The sequence below is a fragment of the Lynx canadensis genome, chromosome B4 (assembly GCF_007474595.2).
Source record: "Lynx canadensis isolate LIC74 chromosome B4, mLynCan4.pri.v2, whole genome shotgun sequence".
Lineage (NCBI taxonomy): Eukaryota > Metazoa > Chordata > Mammalia > Carnivora > Felidae > Lynx > Lynx canadensis.
In genome coordinates, this window is record NC_044309.1 from 140,932,103 (window position 1) to 140,950,028 (window position 17,926).

The following is a 17,926-nucleotide window of genomic DNA, read 5'->3' on the forward strand; positions in this document are numbered from 1 at the left end:
GATCACAACCTGAGCCAAAACCAAGAGTCAGACGCTTAACTGACTGAGCCACCCACGTGCCCCAGTAATCCAGTTTCTTGAAATGGATGGTGTGGTTGCATAGATGGGTTTATTTTGTGAAAATTCAGTGAGCTATTCACTTATGATTTATGTCCTTTTATTGTGTATTTAAAATTAGTAAAAAGTTTGTTTAAAGAAAGAAATAAGGAAGAGTTTTATGAAAAAAAAAACAAGACACAATAGCAATTTGTTACCTTTTGGACAAGAAATGTTGGAAAGTATCAAAAAAAATTTTTCAGTGAAGCAGTAAATCAGAAAATTAATAAAAATAGCTATGTTGAGAGGGAGGAGGGAAGCATGATGAAGGGGCAGGAATGGGATGAGACTCGTGAGCTATTTTCTTATGAAGTTCTTTTACAAAATTTGGAAAAACTTTGGGTGTAGTTTCTTCAGGTATTTTTATGCTCTATTCTTTCATTTTCCTCTGAGATTTCAGTACAGGTATGGTAGGCCACTACCAGTTGCAGGTATGGTCCCACAGGTTACTGAGGCTCTGTTCTTTCTTTCTTTTTTCTTTATTTTTGGCTCTATTCATTTCTAATAAAACCTTTCTCTCTCTCTCTTCAGGTTGGCTAGTTTCTGTTGATCTGTCTTAGGTTCACTGACATTTTCTTTTTCAGTCTCAGTTTTTTATTAAATCTATCCAGTATATATTTTTATTTCAGATATTTTACTTTTCATTTCTAGAAATCGTTTGTTTTTCTGTGTAATTTCTGTTTCTTTCCATCTCTATTTCTGAAATTTTGTTTTTTCACTCATTATCACTATCTTTTCCTTTAAGTCTTTAAACATATTTATTATAGCTGCTTTAAGGTGTATTTCTGGTAAGTCTATCATCTGAGACGTCCTATGGTCTGTTTCTAATAGCTGCTATTTATTTATTTCCTAATAGCTGTTTAAAAAAATTGTTTTTGAGATGAGATGATTTAAAAAAATTTTTTTTAATGTTTATTTTTGAGAGAGTGAGAGAGCGTGTGTGAGCACGAGTTGGGGAGGGGCAGAGAGAGAGAGGGAGACACAGAATCCAAGCAGGCTCCAGGCTCTGAGCTGTCAGCACAGAGACCGACTTGGGGCCCGAACCCACCAGCCGGGAGATCATAACCTGAGCTGAAGTTGGAGCTTAACTGACTGAGCCACCCAGGCACCCCTGATTTGTTCATATTTAAAAAAAATAAATCATATTAATTTTTATTAATGATGACTGTTACTAATAAGGCTACAAATTCTTATATACAGTGTAGTGGAAACTTTCCCACCATTTTCTAGAAATTTGATTTTTCAACTCTTTTTAGTGTATCTTTTTTTCTTTCTTCTTTTTTTTTTTTAAGTTTACATCCAAGTTAGTTAGATAGTGCAGTAATGATTTCAAAAGTAGAATTCAGTGATTCATCCCCCACTTATAACACCAAGTGCACATCCCAACAAGTCCCTTGCCCATTTAGCCCATCCCTCCACCCACAGCCCCTCCAACAATCCTGTTTGTTCCCTGTATTTAAAGAGTCTCTTATGTTTTGTCTCCCTCCCTATTTTTTATTATTTTTGCTTCCCTTCCCTTCTGTTCCTGTTTTGTATCTTAAATTCCACATATGAGCGAAGTCATCATTTGTCTTTCTCTGACCCTCCATCCACGTTGTTGCAAATGGCAAGATTTCATTTTTTGATAGCCAAGTAATACTCCATTGTATGTATGTGTATATACATACATATATATGTATATATACACACACATATACGCATATATATATGTGTGTATATATATATACTGTATCTTCTTTAACCATTCATCTGTCAGTGGACATTTGGGCTCTTTCCATACTTTGGCTATTGGTGATAGCACTGCTATAAACATTGGGGTGCACGTGCCCCTTCGAAACAGCACGCCGGTATCCTCTGGATAAATACCCAGTAGTGCAATTGCTGGGTTGTAGGGCAGTTCTATTTTAATTTTTTTTAACGTTTATTTATTTTTGAGACAGAGAGAGACAGAGCATGAACGGGGGAGGGGCAGAGAGAGAGGGAGACACAGAATCCGAAGCAGGCTCCAGGCTCTAGGCTCTGAGCCATCAGCCCAGAGCCCAACGCGGGGCTCGAACTCACAGACCGCGAGATCGTGACCTGAGCTGAAGTCGGACACTCAACTGACTGAGCCACCCAGGCGTCCCTATTTTTAATTTTTTGAGGAGCCTCCATACTGTTTTCCAGAGCGGCTGCACCAGTTTGCATTCCCACCAGCAACACAAAAGAGATCCTCTCTCTCCGCATCCTCGCCGACATCTGTTGTTTCCTGAGCAGTTAATGTTAGCCATTCTGAGGTGTCAGGTGGTATCTCACTGTGGTTTTGATTTGTATTTCCATGATGATGAGTGATGTTGAGCATCTGTTCATGTGTCTGTTAGCCATCTGGATGTCTTCTTTGGAAAAGTCTACTCATGTCTCTTGCCCGTTTCTTCACTGGATTATTTGTTGTTTGGGTGTTGAGTTTGATAAGTTCTTTACAGATTTTGGATACTAACCCTTAATCTGATATGTCATTTGCACACATCTTCTCCCATTCCAACGGTTGCCTTTTAGTTTTGCTGATTGTTTCCTTCTCTGTGCAGAAGCTTTTTATCTTGATGAGGTCCCAATAGTTCATTTTTGCTTTTGTTTCCCTTGCCTGTGGAGACATGTTGAGTAAGAAGTTGCTGTGGGTGAGGTCCAAGAGGTTGTTGCCTGCTTTCTCCTCTAGGATTTTGATGGCTTCCTGTCTCACACTTAGGTCTTTCATCCATTTTGAGTTTATTTTTGTGTATGGTGTAAGAAAGTGGTCCAGGTTCATTCTTCTGCATGTCGCTGTCCAGTTTTCCCAGCACCATTTGCTGAAGAGACTGTCTTTATTCCATTGGATATTCTTTCCTGCTTTGTCAAAGACGAGCTGGCCCTATGTTTGTGGGACCAGTTCTGGGTTCTCTATTCTGTTTCATTGATCTAAGTGTGTGCTTTTATACCAGTACCATATGGTCTTGATTACAGCTTTGTAATACATCTTGAAGGCCAGGATTGTGATGCCTCCAGCTTTGATTTTCTTTTCTTTCTTTTTTTTTTTTTTTTAATTTTAATGTTTATTTATTTTTGGGGGTGGGAGGAATACAGAGAGAGAGGGAGACACAGAATCTGAAGTGGGCTCCAGCCTCTGAGCTGTCAGCACAGAGCCCAATGCGAGGCTTGAACGCGTGAACCGCGAATTCATGACCTGAGCCGAAGTTGGACACTCAACCAACTGAGCTACTCAGGCACCTCCTGGTTTTCTTTTTCAAGATTGCTTTGGCTATTCGGGGTCTTTTGTGGTTCTATACAAAGTTTAGGATCGTTTGTTCTAGCTCTGTGAAGAATCCTAGTGTTTTTTTAATAGGGATTGTATTAAATATGTAGATTGCTTTGGGTAGTATGAGAAAAAAACCTTCTTAAGATTTTACTTTTAAGTAATCTCTACATCCAATGTGGGGCTCGATCCCATGAACCATGAGTAAGATCCTAATCTGAGCCAAAATCAAGAGTCAGACACTTAACCAGCTGAGCCACCCAGGTGCCTCCTAGCTGCTTTTTAATTAAAAAAAAAAAAAAAAAAAAAAATTGTAGTTACATTTTCTGCTGCTTTGTATGTCTAATAATTTTTTTATATGTTGGTATCTGGATTATGATCTTGAGTTTTGTTCTGGCAGATGGTTAAGTTATTGGAAGATCATTTTGATCCTGTCAGGCTTGGCCTTACTCTTTGAGTAGTGTATTTTGGATTTGAACTTTGTGTTTGGCTATGGCCTTTGCTCCAGGTTGTAATTTTTACTCTGCTGGCAGGGCCTTATTGGGATGTTTGCTGTGTACCTCGTGGTGCTCTGTCTGCCTGGGTTGGAACTGCCAATACCTCTCCAGTGACTGGGTCCGTGTAGCTGGACACCTCTTTGTACTTTTTTACTTTGCAACCATGTAAATATTTTACATAAGTTGAAAACAAAATTAAATAAAAAACAATAGCAAATAGGCAACCCCCCTCCCCCAGTTAAATATAAATATATTCTAATAAACACTGGTTCAAATTTAGAATAAACAGGCCTAAAGTCAGTCTTACTGAAATACTTTTGTACTTTGAAAACTGTATAAAGTGCTGAAAAGCCAATGTTGAATTATTTAGCTTAATAATTTAAAGTGCCAAATGTAAAAAGAGTTACCTATCTAGAAGATGATAACACTGATTTGTGGCTTAGCACAACTTTATTGTCTTTTTAAAAAAAAGTTTTTTTTTCAAGTTTATTTGTTTATTTTGAAAGACAGAGAGTGTGAACAGGGGAAGGGCAGAGAGAGGGAGAGAGAGAATTGCAAGCAGGCTCCACAGTGTCAGTGCAGAGCCCAATGTGGGCCTCGAACCCACGAACCCTGAGACCATGACCTGACCGAAACCAAGGGTCAGCCATTTAACCAACTGAGGCACCCAGGCGCCCCGTGTCTTTTTTTTTGAGAGAGAGAGAACCAATGGGGGAGTGGTGGAGAGTGAGGTGGTATTAATGTATAGTTATGAAACTGGACAATTTCATTGAGATCCTTCTCATATGGATTCTTTGGAGTGATATTCAAACCATGGCACTAGTTATCCAGATGTAGAATGGGTTGTATCATCAATTCCATTCTCTCTAACACGAGCAAAGACAAGGGAATTTTTAGTTCCTTAATCATAAAATAATTTGATGATAATAATCGTAAAATCTGATAATTTGAATACTAAGTAAAATTTCTGATTTTTGTTTTCCTTTCCTCTACTGTTTTGGTAAGTTAACTTAACAAAGGCAGAACTTAAAATAAGTTTTTTTTTCTTATTTTCCAGGTGAAGAGATTATAAATCTTCCACTGAATGAAAAAATCTTTCTTAAAGTTGCATATAGTCCAAGAAAAAAAACCCAAATGTTTTTATATTTTGTTTGAATTCAAACATAAACAAGTTTTCATAGAAGGTAAGATAATTTTCCTTTTTAATTCTTTTTTGTAATTTATGTAAATATACTGTATAAGTGGAAGTTCAAAGATGGATGACAGCAAAATTAGCCTAGAAGGTGTTGTATAATTATTGTCTTTTGGTTGTTTTTGATTCTTCTGTATCTGGTTTTAATTGCTCTGCTGTGGAAAAGTCACTTAGTCTCTCTAATACAAAAAAACAGGGAGAGTCGTGTGTAGTGAGGCACATTCTCACTTCGGGGGAACACATGAGACAGGGCACAGACACTGTCACAGTTGCCATCCAGAACATACACTCCTCTTACAACATGAAAATTGAGGAGAGGACTTGATTTCCTGCAGTGTAAGATGCTGTCAAAAGGCTCACCATTGCAATCCAGTTAGATGCTGAGTAAATTGCAACAAATATAATTTCTTTTTGGGGGGAAGGGGCAGAGAGAGAGGGAGACAGAGGATCCAAAGCGGACTCTGCACTGAGAGCAGAGACCCCAACATGGGGCTCAAACTCATGAACTGTGAGAGCATGACCTGAGCCAAATCTGGACCCTTAAACGGCTGAGCCACTCAGGTGCCCCACAATAAATGTGATCTCTTGTGAGCACTTCAGTGCATTAAAAGCTGAGATAACTCGGGGCGCCTGGGTGGCGCAGCCGGTTAAGCGTCCGACTTCAGCCAGGTCACGATCTCACGGTCTGTGAGTTCGAGCCCCTGGGCTGATGGCTCAGAGCCTGGAGCCTGTTTCCGATTCTGTGTCTCCCTCTCTCTCTGCCCCTCCCCGTTCATGCTCTGTCTCTCTCTGTCCCAAAAATAAATAAACGTTGAAAAAAAAAAATTAAAAAAAAAAAAAAAGCTGAGATAACTCTCCAAAGGCTAATAGAGAAAAAAATTTTAAAAAGGAACAATGAGGGGCACCTGGGTGGCTCAGTAGGTTAAACATCTGACTTCAGCCTAGGTCATGATATCACCGTTCCCACGTTGGAGCCCCGTGTTGGGCTCTGTGCTGACAGCTCAGAGCCTGGAGCCTGTTTCAGATTCTGGGTCTCCTCTCTTTCTCTCTCCCTCCCTCCCCCCTCCCTCTCCCTCCCTCCCCCCTCCCTGTCCCTCCCTCCCCCCTCCCTCTCTCTCTCTCTCTCTCTCTGCCACTCCCCTAACTCCCCTAAGCTCTCCTTCTTTCTCTCTCGAAAATAAATAAACATTAAAAAAAACTAAAAAAAATATGAACAATGAGCATTGTGATGGCTGTCTTTTGTTCCTCACTGAAGAAAACCAGTCCTCTTCAGAAGAAAGCATACTCAGTGTTGGCCCTCAGGATTTCTATAGAGTAATTTTTTTTTTTTAATGTTTATTTACTCTTGAAGGAGAGAGAGAGAGAATGTGAGTGGGGGAAGGGTAGAGAGAGAGGGAGACACAGAAACTGAAGCAAGCTCCAGGCTCTGAGCTGTCAGCACAGAGCCTGATGCGGGGCTCGAACTCACGATTTGTGAGATCGTGACCTGAGTGAAGTTGGTTGCCCAACCGACTGAGCCACCCAGGCGCCCCTCTATAGAGTAAATTTAAGCAAACTTGAACTTAATAGTCAGAACTCACACACCCCTGGGAAGAAGTTAGCATGATTAGATGCCCCAAGGCCTGCAGATTGAATAACTGGATGCAGTATAGAGTGTTTGAAGTAATACAAAACAGAATACAAATTAGTAATGAAAAGCAAAGTAGCAAAATGATCCGAGAGGAACTTTCAGAAATGCAAATGATGTTGAAATTAAAAACTCAGTGTATGTGGATTAAACAGATTAAATGTGGCTGAAGACAGAATTTGTGAACTGTAGTATATGTCTGAAGAAATTACCAGCAGCACTGAGAGATGGGGAATGGAAAAACGAGGATAAGAGGACGGAGGATAGAATAAAAATGTGTCATAAATGTGTAGTTGGAATCCCAGAATGGAAGGGTTGGGAAAATGGAAGAGAGGCATTGTTCAAAGTATTAATAGCTTTGACTTTTCAGAAACTAATAAGAGAGATAAATCCACAGATTTAGAAGCACACTATGTACCAAGTGGTATAAACAAAAAGAAACCCACACCTATATATTGAAATCATGTAGCAACAAAGACAAAAAGCTCTTAAGCTGTAGGTAAAGGATAGATTTCCTACAAAAGAACATCTGTTAGGTTGACAACAGATGTCACATTAGCATGAGTAGAAGCCAATAGAGAGAGGAATAGTACGTCAAAGTGTTAAGCGAATATAAATTTCAGTATAGAATTGTGTATCAGGTATATCTGGTAAAAACTCCCAACAGTGTTACTGATAAATTTTTTAAAAATATTTTACTTATTTTTGAGAGAGAGAGCGAGCGAGCATGCACGGGAGGGGCAGAAAGAGAGGGAGACAGAGGATCCAAAGCAGGCTCTGCGCTGACAGTAGCGAGCCTGATGAGGAGCTCAAACTCATGAACTTTGAGACTGACCTGAGCTGAAGTTGGATGCTCAACCACCTGGGCTACCCAGGCATCCCTAATGTTTTTGATAAATGTTGAGCTAGTTCATTTGGACTGCCTTCTAACCTCCCACCCCCTACCTTTTGGAAAACAACTACAAGCGTTGGATTGAAAAAACAAAAACAAACAAGTGAGAATATAACAAAGAAGTTCTAGACCAAAACCAGAAAGTAAGAACCCAGATAATTTAAGCACTAGAGGGTCTGCCTTTGCTCCGAGGGCATTTGCTGATCTGGACAAAGTGGGACTTTGATTTCAGAGGTCTTGTAGGGTAGGAAGAGTAGGAGTTAAGATCCACAGTCTTCTCAAGGTGGAGAGCCCAAAGGAGACTCTCCCCGTGTGAGAGGGGCTCTGAAGGCTCTATCCTCAGAGCAAGAGTGAACTAGAAGCAGATCTACCTCACTCTATCCCTCCCTACTACCACCTGGTTGTCTTTTACTGTTAAACACAGCAGGAAAAAAAGGGGGGGGGGAAATGCTTGCAGCTATGGGTTAGCCTTTGTGAGGATTTATAACCTAGGTTCACATTACCTGTAGTTCAGGGAAGTCAAGCACAAATTTAGTTTAAGATTTTCTGGTTTGATTTATGCCTTCAGGCGTCCTGCAGGAGCAAACATAAAACCTCTGTGGAGGAAGTTACCTTTATCCTAAGATGTGAAAAAATCCCTATAGATATTTTTTAAGGACGTGGATTTGTGCACAGACCAAACTGACCAAGCACACAAGGAAATAAGGCACCATGAGTAAAACCCAAAATCTGAAGCCTTCCAAGACTTCATTTTTGGAATTATCAGAAATAAACTCTCAACACAAGCATGCTGTTTATTTTTAAATAAGTATTTAAAAAAATAAAAATATCTGTAGGAAAGTATAATAAGTGGTCTATAATATTTGAAAAACAAAACAAATAGAACTTCTAGAAATCCGGAATGCAGTATCCACTGTTAAGAATTTCACGTATAGGTTTCATACTGAATTATATATAGTGAAGAGAAGGGCTGGGACAGAAGGCAAGGTGCACACTCTGGTCACTCAGTTAGCCCCTCTGAGCTTCAGCTTGTGGAGCCCAGGCCCTGTTCCAAGAGGCAGGCTGGCACAGTGTGTTTCTGACAGTCTCAGGTGGCTGCAACTTGCTTTGAATGCATTGCATAGATCTGTGTAAATTATTCTTCTACAGTCATTTTAATTTACCTTTGTGGTTATTTCTTCTCTTCGCTTTTAAAAAAAATATTTAATTTTGAGAGAAGAGAGAGACAGAACAAACAGGGGAGGGGCAGAGAGAGAGAGAGAGGGAGAGAGAGAATCCTAAACAGGCTCTGTGGTGTCAGCAAAGAACCCGCCTGGGGCTTGACCTCATGAACCGTGAGATATGACCTGAGCTGCAGTCAAGAGTTGGGACGCTTAACCAACTGAGCCACCCAGGCATCCTTCTTCTCTTCTGATTTTCTGTTTTTGCTCATCTGTTCCTTCAACCCCAATCCTTTTTTAGAATTGACTCTTTTTTTTTAAGTTTTTAAGTTTTTTAAACTTAAGTTTTAAGTTTTTAAGTTTTTTAAGTTTGTTTATTTTTGAGAGAGAGCATAAGCAGGGGAGGGGCAGAGAGAGAGAGGGAGAGGGAGAGAGGGAGAGGGAGAGGGGGAGAGAGAGAGAGAGAGAGAGAGAGAGAAAGAGAGAAAGAGAAAATCCCAAGCAGGTTCCTTACTATCAGCGCAAAGCCTGATGTGGGACTCGACCTTACGAACTGTGAGATCATGAGCTGCGCCAAAATCAAGAGTCGGTTGCTTAACCAATGAACCACCCAGGCGCCCCAGACCCTTTTTTTGATCTTTCTTCCAGTGCAGTGTGTCCATTATAGACATGGTGTCATTTGTTGATTGGGCAAAAATTACTGCTCTCCATGGACTCGAATTGCCATTTTTTTAGGCTAAACAGAATTCCAGTGGTACATTGGTAAATGTTTAACAACTGGCTTTCTGGAAGAGTAAAAAAAACCTTGTTGTTTGAAGCATTTGTCGATTTCTATAGTGCAAATACTTCCATCATGTCTGATTTCAGTGGGCAGTGTGATGCCACCGAAGGTGGGGTTGGGAGAGGCGTGTGCCTCTCTGGCCACTGTGAATCTGTCTTCTGTGGCAAGGTGACCTCATTTGTTTCTTTCTCTTCTTTGCAGTCAGAATCCATGAGGGTAAAATGTGCCAGCCGCTGTTCTGGAGTCAGCCCTCACAGTAGCTCTGTGAGATGCTCATCATCCCTGGGTTACAGGGGTGGAATCCAAGGCATAAGAGGTCTTATAACTGGCCTCAGGTCATACAGCAGAGCCAGGGCTTTGATCATAAATTAAAACAACAACAACAAAAACCCAATTGATTTGTGGCCAGATGGGTACAGGGTGCATTCTGGATTCTAGTTTTTCTTAAGAACAGTTTCTACCACAGAACGTTCTTTTTCTGGAGAGCTCTGTTCATGGAACTATATAGGTTCATATGGGCAACATTTCTCTTTAGAATCTACCTTCTGTGTGATGGTTATGCTAACCTGTAAAAGTTAATAAAGAATTTCAGGTTCCTTTTGTTTAAATGTTGGATAAGCATCCAGAAGATTTTGGTAACAGTTTGGTTGACATTGCAGATGGACTGTGCAGGGCCTTGTCAGGGTGTGCCAGGGACCCTTGGGCTGTGTTGATACTTTGTGAATACCAGAGACGTCTCAAGCCAGTTCATGAGCCAATTATTTGTCCTAAAGATGCTGTCAGTGGTGGGTCTTTCAGTCATCTAGGGAAGGAAAATTATGACCTTCCATGTAGGTAAGTGCCAACTGACAAGATGCTAGCATCTCTGTGCAGAGTAGTGCACAATTGCTGGGATACCAGAAACCTTTGGAAGCCACATATGTACTGTAATCTGAGTAAGAGTTCCAGAATCAAGGGCACGTGGTTGGCTCAGTCAGTTAAGCATCTGACTCTTGATTTTGGCTCAGGTCATGATCTCATGGTTTGTGGGATTGAGCCCCATGTTGGACTCTGTGCTGACGGGGCGGAGCCTGCTTGGGATTCTCTCTCTCTGCTCCTCCCCACCTCGTGTTCTCCCTCTCAAATAAATAAACTTTAAAAAAGTTATTATTTTTTTGAAGTGAAATGCTATCCTTAATACTGAGATTATGGCTTTCCTTTTTTTTTTTTTTTTTTGATATTTAAAAAGTCATTGTTACCTGCAATTAAGGTAATTATGGATGATAATTTATCCTTTGCTTTCCTTTCGTTTTTTCCTTTGTGTCTTCACTCTCTCTTCCCTCCCTCCTTGTTTGACCAAATTGAAAAGTTGGCAACCCTTTGTTGGTTTCCTTTCCTTTCCTTTCCTTTCCTTTCCTTTCCTTTCCTTTCCTTTCCTTTCCCTTCCCTTTCCCTTCCCCTTCCCCTTCCCCTTCCCCTTCCCCTTCCCCTTCCCCTTCCCCTTCCCTTTCCCTTTCCCTTCCCTTCTTTCTTCTGTCTATCCATTCTGTGGGAGTGGGGGAGCACGGGAGGGGCAGAGAGAGAAAGAGAGAATCCTAAACGCTGTCAGTGCAGAGCCAACCCACAAACTGCGAGATTGTGACCTGAACCAAAATCGAGTCAGATGCTCAACTGACTGAGCCCCCAGAACCCCCCCCCCATTGTTTTTCTAAATTAAAAGAAAAAAAATTTACCTGCCCGCAAAAGCCCAATGTTTTGGAACTATGGAGCTGGGCCAGCTTTTCAGACAGGTCCCTTGTGCTTGGTTCAGTGAATAGGTGACTTGGTACACTTGATTTCTTAAATGGGGTGAGTTCTCAGAAGCCCTTGAATGTCTTACTCTTCTTACAGGGTAGATAACCTTACTAAACTTTCTGTTTTATAATTTAGAAGTAAACAAGTGGATGTTAAATTAGTTTGTTATTTCAAATTATAAATTATGAGCAAGTGGGTAATATGATTTTGGTTTAGTTTTGGTTTTATTTGTTGTACAGATTGTTCTGTTTGTAGTCTGTGATGGAATGCATAAGATGTATGACCTGTCCCACCCACAGGGGGACCTGTGGTCCATGGACTGTTGTGTGCAGACTCCTGTGTTTGCTGTGCTGGCTTCACACAGAGTGCCATCGATGACCCCTTTCATCAGTGGGGGATAGTGCAGTGGGCACCTCAGTGCCTCTGTGAGTGGACCTGCTGGCGAGACACTGCCTGTGCCCTCATATGGAAAAAACAAGCCAACTGCTCCATGAAGGGGAGCTCCTAGATACCTGGAAGGACTTAATGACAGAGTTAATAATACTGGAGAGATATCTCAGTAGCCTGGGCAGTGACATGGTGATGTCTGGGGAACCTCTAAGGGGGCAGGGTTAAGAGGCAGTCTGGATAAGAGCAAGTGAGCTTGAGTGGATCTGTGTTGAGGCTGAGAGAGAGGCACAGGAGGATCGTTGTACTGCTCTCGCTATAGTTAGGCATGTGTGAGATCTCCCAAAACAAGTTAAAAATACAAGAAAACAAGTAAAATCCCCAGCCATGTAGGAACAGTGATGAGGTGCAGATTTGACCTGGGACCTCTGTGGCTCCTGGTTGCTGGGGAACACTGAGCATCCCTACCCGCCTGTGGACTCTGTGAGAGAGAACCCTGCAACTGCTGCGGGGGGCAGGGGATGCTCTGCAGGGTTCACGGAAGCATGACGTTCTCAGTCCCTCTCTCCCTTTTTTGGGGGTGCGCTCCGGGTCCAGGCGGCCTGGCTCCCTCGGCTGTTTTTTTCCTTCAATCTCCGTCTCTCCCTACGAGCAGTCGTTGTGACGTGTTCATTGGATACCCTGTTCTGTGTCTGTGTTCCTAGGAATGCATGTTGTTGTGGGGTGTACATATATTTTATTTTACTTTTATTTATTTTTTGGGGGGTCTTTTTAAAAATTTTTATTATTGTGTGTAGTTTAAATTAAAGGGGTGGATTGCATTATGGACCTGATTTGTTTCTTATGTTTTCTCGTATAGCGTCATCCTTTTAGGAATCCATGCTGTCATGTGTCCCTCTAATTCTCAGTCCCTGTGTGTGACTCCCCAGTTTGCTTCCTTCTCTGCCACCTCATCCTTGTGTGGGGTCCTGCCGCTCCTTTGGGATGTGTAGGTAGGAGTGGGATCGCTGGGTGAGCGCCCCACAGCAGCCGCCTGTCTTCTCTCCTGTCGGGAGTGTGTGAGGCTTTTGCCTCCTGTGCCGCCAGCTCTGCTAATGACCTGGCCAGTCCTGCAGGTGTGGAGTGAGAGTACTTAAGTAATTACTTATTTTTTCAAATAATCAGTTTTTAGTTAATCTCACTATTAAAATGTCCTATTTCATGGATTTGGGTTATTATATTTATCTGTTCTTTTTCCTTTTCTAATGTTCTTGTCTAACTTTTTTTTTAATAACCCATTTTTAATGTTTATGTATTTTTGAGAGAGAAAGAGAGAACGTGAGCAGGACAGGGGCAAAGAGAGAGGGAGACACAGAATCTCAAGCAGGCTTCAGGCTCTGAGCTGTCGGCACAGAGCGTGACGTGGGGCTCGAACTTATGAGCTATGAGATTATGACCTGAGCCAAAGTCGGGCGCTTAACCGACTGAGCCACCCAGGTGCCCCATAACAACAACAACAACTACTACTACTACTACTACTACTACTTCTCCTCCTCCTCCTCCTCCTCCTCCTCCTCCTCCTTCTCCTTCTCCTCCTCCTTCTCCTCCTTCTCCTCCTCCTTCTCCTCCTTCTCCTCCTCCTTCTCCTCCTTCTCCTCCTTCTCCTCCTCCTTCTCCTCCTCTTCCTTCTCCTCCTCCTTCTCCTCTTCCTTCTCCTCCTCCTTCTCCTCCTCCTTCTCCTCCTTCTCCTCCTTCTCCTCCTTCTCCTCCTCCTCCTTCTCCTCCTTCTCCTTCTCCTTCTCCTTCTGCTTCTCCTTCTCCTTCTCCTTCTTCTTCTTCCCTGAGCATCTACTCAGCACTGTGAACTTTTTTATTTTAATGTTTACTTATTTTTGAGAGACAGAGCACAAGTGGGGAAATGGGGGAGGACAGAGAGCAAGCAGGACAAAGGATCTAAAGCAGGCCCTGAGCTGACAGCAGTGAGCCTGATGTGGGGGTCGAACTCCTGAACTGTGAGATCATGTCCAGAGCCCAAGTTGGATACTTAAGACTGAGCCACTCAGGTCCCCTAAGTTTTTTATATATTCTAGATAAAAGTCATTTATTAGATAATATGATTTGCAAAAAATTAAAAAAAAATTTTTTTTTTAACATTCATTTTTGAGAGTGAGAGAGGCAGAGCGTGAGCAGGGGAGGGGCAGAGAGAGGGAGACACAGAATGTGAAGCAGGCTCCAGGCTCTGAGCTGTCAGCACAGAGCCCGACGCGGGACTCGAACTCACGGGGTGGGAGATTATGACCTGAGCCGAAGTCGGATGCTTAACCGACTGAGCCACCCAGGTGCCCCATGTATCTTTATATTTAAAGTAAGCTTTTAATGCCCCGAATACAGTTCTTTTTAAAATCTTATCTATTTCTTTTTTTTTTCTATTTCTTTTTTTTAAACATCTTTTAAGGTTATTTATTTAATAGAGCAAGAGAGAGAGACAGACAGACAGAGCACTTGAGTGGGGGAGGTGCAGAGAGAGAGAGGAAGAAAGAGAATCCCAAGCAGGCTCCGCACTGTCAGCACGGAGCCCGACGGCAGGGCTTGAACTCATGAACCATGAGATCATGACCTGAGCTGAAACCAAGAGTTGGACGCTTAACAGACAGCCACCCAGGCACCCCTATTTCTGTCTTTAATTGAAAGTAGTCATTTGCATTTAACGCACTTATTGACATGGTTAAGTTTATGTGTGCTGTGCTGTCTTGCCATTTTTTTCCATTTGTCCTGTTTGTTTTTGTTGCTTATTATTTCTTATTCTTCTTTGTCTTCATCTTTTTGTCTTCTTTTGTATTAATCCTGTCCTTTTTTAGGATCCTGCTTGAAAAACTTGTTCCTTTGTTGATGGGATCATGTGATCCACCCAGCCACTCACCCACTCTGTGGCTGAAAGCGGGTTGCACAGAAGCCGTCTCTAATTGCCCCTCTTTGGAAGAAAACCTTGGCAGGGCGGGAGTCTCCCTGTGGTTCCTCTCTTTCCTTGGATTGTATGTTATTCAAGTGTTTGAGTCGTTCTGCAGGGCATTTAGGAGAGACAGCCATGTTATCCTGAAACTACTGGTAATTATTTCTGCTCTCACAGGGTATATTGCTTCCACCCACAAATATCCATCTACATTCCTCACAACAGAAATAGGAAGATCTTAGGACCCAGAAGGAAACTAAGTATAGTGTCAGACTGTGGAGTCACTTGCGCTGCAAGTCAGAGGCCCCACTGACAGTGCAGGTGCTGGCCAGAGGGAAGCCCAGGCTGTGCTGTTGCTTAGCTCGGTCTGGCAGGTGAGTGGGATATTGGCATAGGAGGGACTGAGCACAAGAACACGTGCAGAAGGATAAAGGTAGGAAAGTGTAGTTTGTGTGGGAAGAAAGACAACGTCCTTGTGGCAAGGGTAGGGTTAGGGAGAAAGCAGGAAGTGCCAGAGGGCCTGGAGGAATGCTGTAAAATGCAGCCTGGTGAGTGGTAGGCATATGGGCAGCAGAGGTTTTGCGGCTGAGTTGAGAGGAACTTGAAAGTGTCTGTGTTTTGAAAAAGTGAGTTGGATGTAGCAAAGGCAAGAGGCTGCAAAGGAAGGAAAGGGGGCTGGCTGGATGTGGTGGAGCCTGCTCCTAGGGCAGCGGGCTTCACACACACAAATTGCAGCTTCTACGTTGTGTGAGGTCTTTTATTCTTCTGATTAAAGATAGTAGAGAAGATAAATCCCATCTCCCGTTACCATAATTTTGCAAACAATCGATGTAGCATTGAAGAAGAGACTTCATAATCTCAAAATACAGGTTTAACTTTGTTAAACATAACAGGCTTTATGTTTTTCATTTTGTATCAAACAGTGAAAACTTTGCTGCAAATCAGCCTAGGTCCTCAGAGCCTGCCCTATGACACTCACTGAGCAGGACAAACCTTGTGTTGTCCAGGCAAAGACAGCAAGAGCCTGGAGAGGGTGGGTGGTGTGTGACGCAGAGGGATGGCTGGGTCCATAGGGATTTCTCAGGTGGCTGTGGTGTGGGGCCTAGTGTCAGGGGTGTGGATGTGAGGGAGATTGTGGCTTCAAGGATAAGACTGGGTCATTTGGTGGGATGGGTGGTGAAAGGGGGGGCCTGGCTGGGGGACAGCAGAGCTGCTGAGGGTCAAGCAAAGTGAGCTGTCAGGAGTTTGACTTGCTTAGGTTGAGGTCTGCCAGATGTCTGGTGTTCTTTTGTGAGATGGTGAGTCAGGCATGGGCAGGAGAGGAGACACAGGGGGGGCTCAGGAAAACTAAGTTTGTTATACGTCCAGTCCTGGAGATAGGAGGTGTGGGCCTCACCCAGAGCCACATGGGGAAACCCCAGGGGGGTCGGGAGGTATAAGACAGGAGTCGGGGAACACTTAAGCCATGACCTTTATTGGGGTTTCCACAGGAAAGATAAGGCATGGCAGGATGAACAGCTTAGGATCAGCTAGTTTGAATTATTTTGGTGGGCTCTAAGCTGTAGGGGTGGTCCCTAGTTGCCTGGCCCCTGGCTGTGGGATGACGAAGGCAGAGGAAGATTGTCTCCTGGGATGTGTGGGCCCAGAGAGGAGTAGTTGCTCTGGATGGAGTAGATCACAGTGATGCTCTGGCTTGGGCCCCTTGCTGTCTTTAAGAATTGGCTGGTCCTGGGAGGGGCAGCCTGTTCCTAGCCAGAGAGGTTTTTTAAGATGTCAAACGTGGGGCGCCTGGGTGGCGCAGTCAGTTAAGCGTCCGACTTCAGCCAGGTCACGATCTCGCGGTCTGTGAGTTCGAGCCCCGCGTCAGGCTCTGGGCTGATGGCTCAGAGCCTGGAGCCTGTTTCCGATTCTGTGTCTCCCTCTCTCTCTGCCCCTCCCCTGTTGATGCTCTGTCTCTCTCTGTCCCAAAAATAAATAAACGTTGAAAAAAAAAATTAAAAAAAAAAAAAGATGTCAAACGTGATATACAGGAAATTAAAAATGTATGCAACTGGGGAGAGATGCCTAGTGTTCACACAGGCAGGGGTGGGACCCTGAGGAGGTGGGCTGTAGAGTTGCTAACTTTCTTAGGGTGGAGGGGCATCCCCAGTGCTGACTCATGGGAGACATGGGATGTGCTGGCCTCAGGGAGTGGAGGAAGAGAGTAAGAGCACTGAAGGTATGTCCAGCATTGGGTGGGAAAGGAGAGCAGGGAAGGTGAGCCAGCGAGAGGGAAGCCAGAGAAGGCACAGGCTCAGCGCTGGGAGCTGGGGAGCTCTTGCCGGCTTTGGAGCTGGACCCGGGGAGATGTGTTGAGGGCAGCTCCTGGGGAGAGCACCCTCCAGCCCTGGCTCGTGCCGGGGACGGACTCGATGGGCTTTGGTGTAGACTTTCTGAGGGTGGATTCACACTGCTTGGGGGAAGTGACCCTCAAATCTTTGCTTGCAGCTTCGTGGCCGTCACCATGTTCTGGAAGTTTGACTTGAACACCACGTCCCATGTCGACAAGCTGCTGGATAAGGAGGACGTGACATTGCGCGAGTTACTGGACGAAGATGACGTCCTACAGGAGTGCAAGGCTCAGAACCAGAAGCTGCTGGGCTTCCTCTGCAGGCAGCAGTGTATGGAGGAGCTGGTGAGCCTCATCACACAGGACCCACCTCTGGACATGGAGGAGAAGGTCCGCTTCAAGTATGTACCGAGGCTCTGACGGGGGCCCAGAGCTGGGCAGGGCTGCAGGGAGGGCAGGCAGGGAGCTGGTGGGCAGCATTTGAGGACGGCCAGAGCCAGGGCTTCTGACAAAAAAGCCCACTTTAAACATTTACCCCATCTGAGAAGGAAGGAGGCCACTCCCCGTGGGGTCTGTTTTTGTGGGGTTTGAGATTTCTGAATCTCTGTGTGTGTGATTTCTCATCGTGAGTTGTGCTGAGTTATGCTGTGTTCTGAGTGTCTTGAGTGCATGTGTTGAGGGAAGACTGACCCCATGACAAAGAAGCAGATGGGACTGCACACTGGTGGGAAGTAGGTCCCAGCCTGGTGAGATGGCCTGTCAGGAGGGGTGGGTGGCATCTGACTGCTCGACCATGGGGACTTGGGATCAGAGGAAATAGGCCATGTCGTGAGTAGTACTGACCATTCTCAGAGTTTTTCCTAAAATATTCCATTCAGCATTTGGCCAGCATGTTAGGAGATGACAGAAGGGCGGTGGTGGTGTGGCTAGGGCTGGGGGTGAGGACAGAGGTGTGTGAATGAGAGTATAGGACAGAGTGGCAGAGCCTGGGACTAAGG

The 17,926-nt window shown here is 43.9% G+C and overlaps 1 protein-coding gene across 6 annotated transcripts in view; it reads left to right on the forward strand.

Annotated features, from left to right (window-relative positions):
- PPP6R2 (protein phosphatase 6 regulatory subunit 2) overlaps window positions 1–17,926 on the forward strand; it is an 84,879-nt gene that overhangs the window by 28,481 nt on the left and 38,472 nt on the right. For 5 of the 6 annotated variants that reach the window (XM_030320997.1, XM_030320999.1, XM_030321000.1 and 2 more), the window contains exons 2-3: window positions 4,916–5,042; window positions 17,087–17,329. In XM_030320997.1, the coding sequence (XP_030176857.1) occupies window positions 17,103–17,329 (227 nt within the window). In that variant the 5' untranslated portion in view covers window positions 4,916–5,042; window positions 17,087–17,102. Of the gene's footprint in view, window positions 1–4,915; window positions 5,043–17,086; window positions 17,330–17,926 lie in introns of those variants that run through there. The other variant, XM_030321002.1, reaches the window with a different exon arrangement.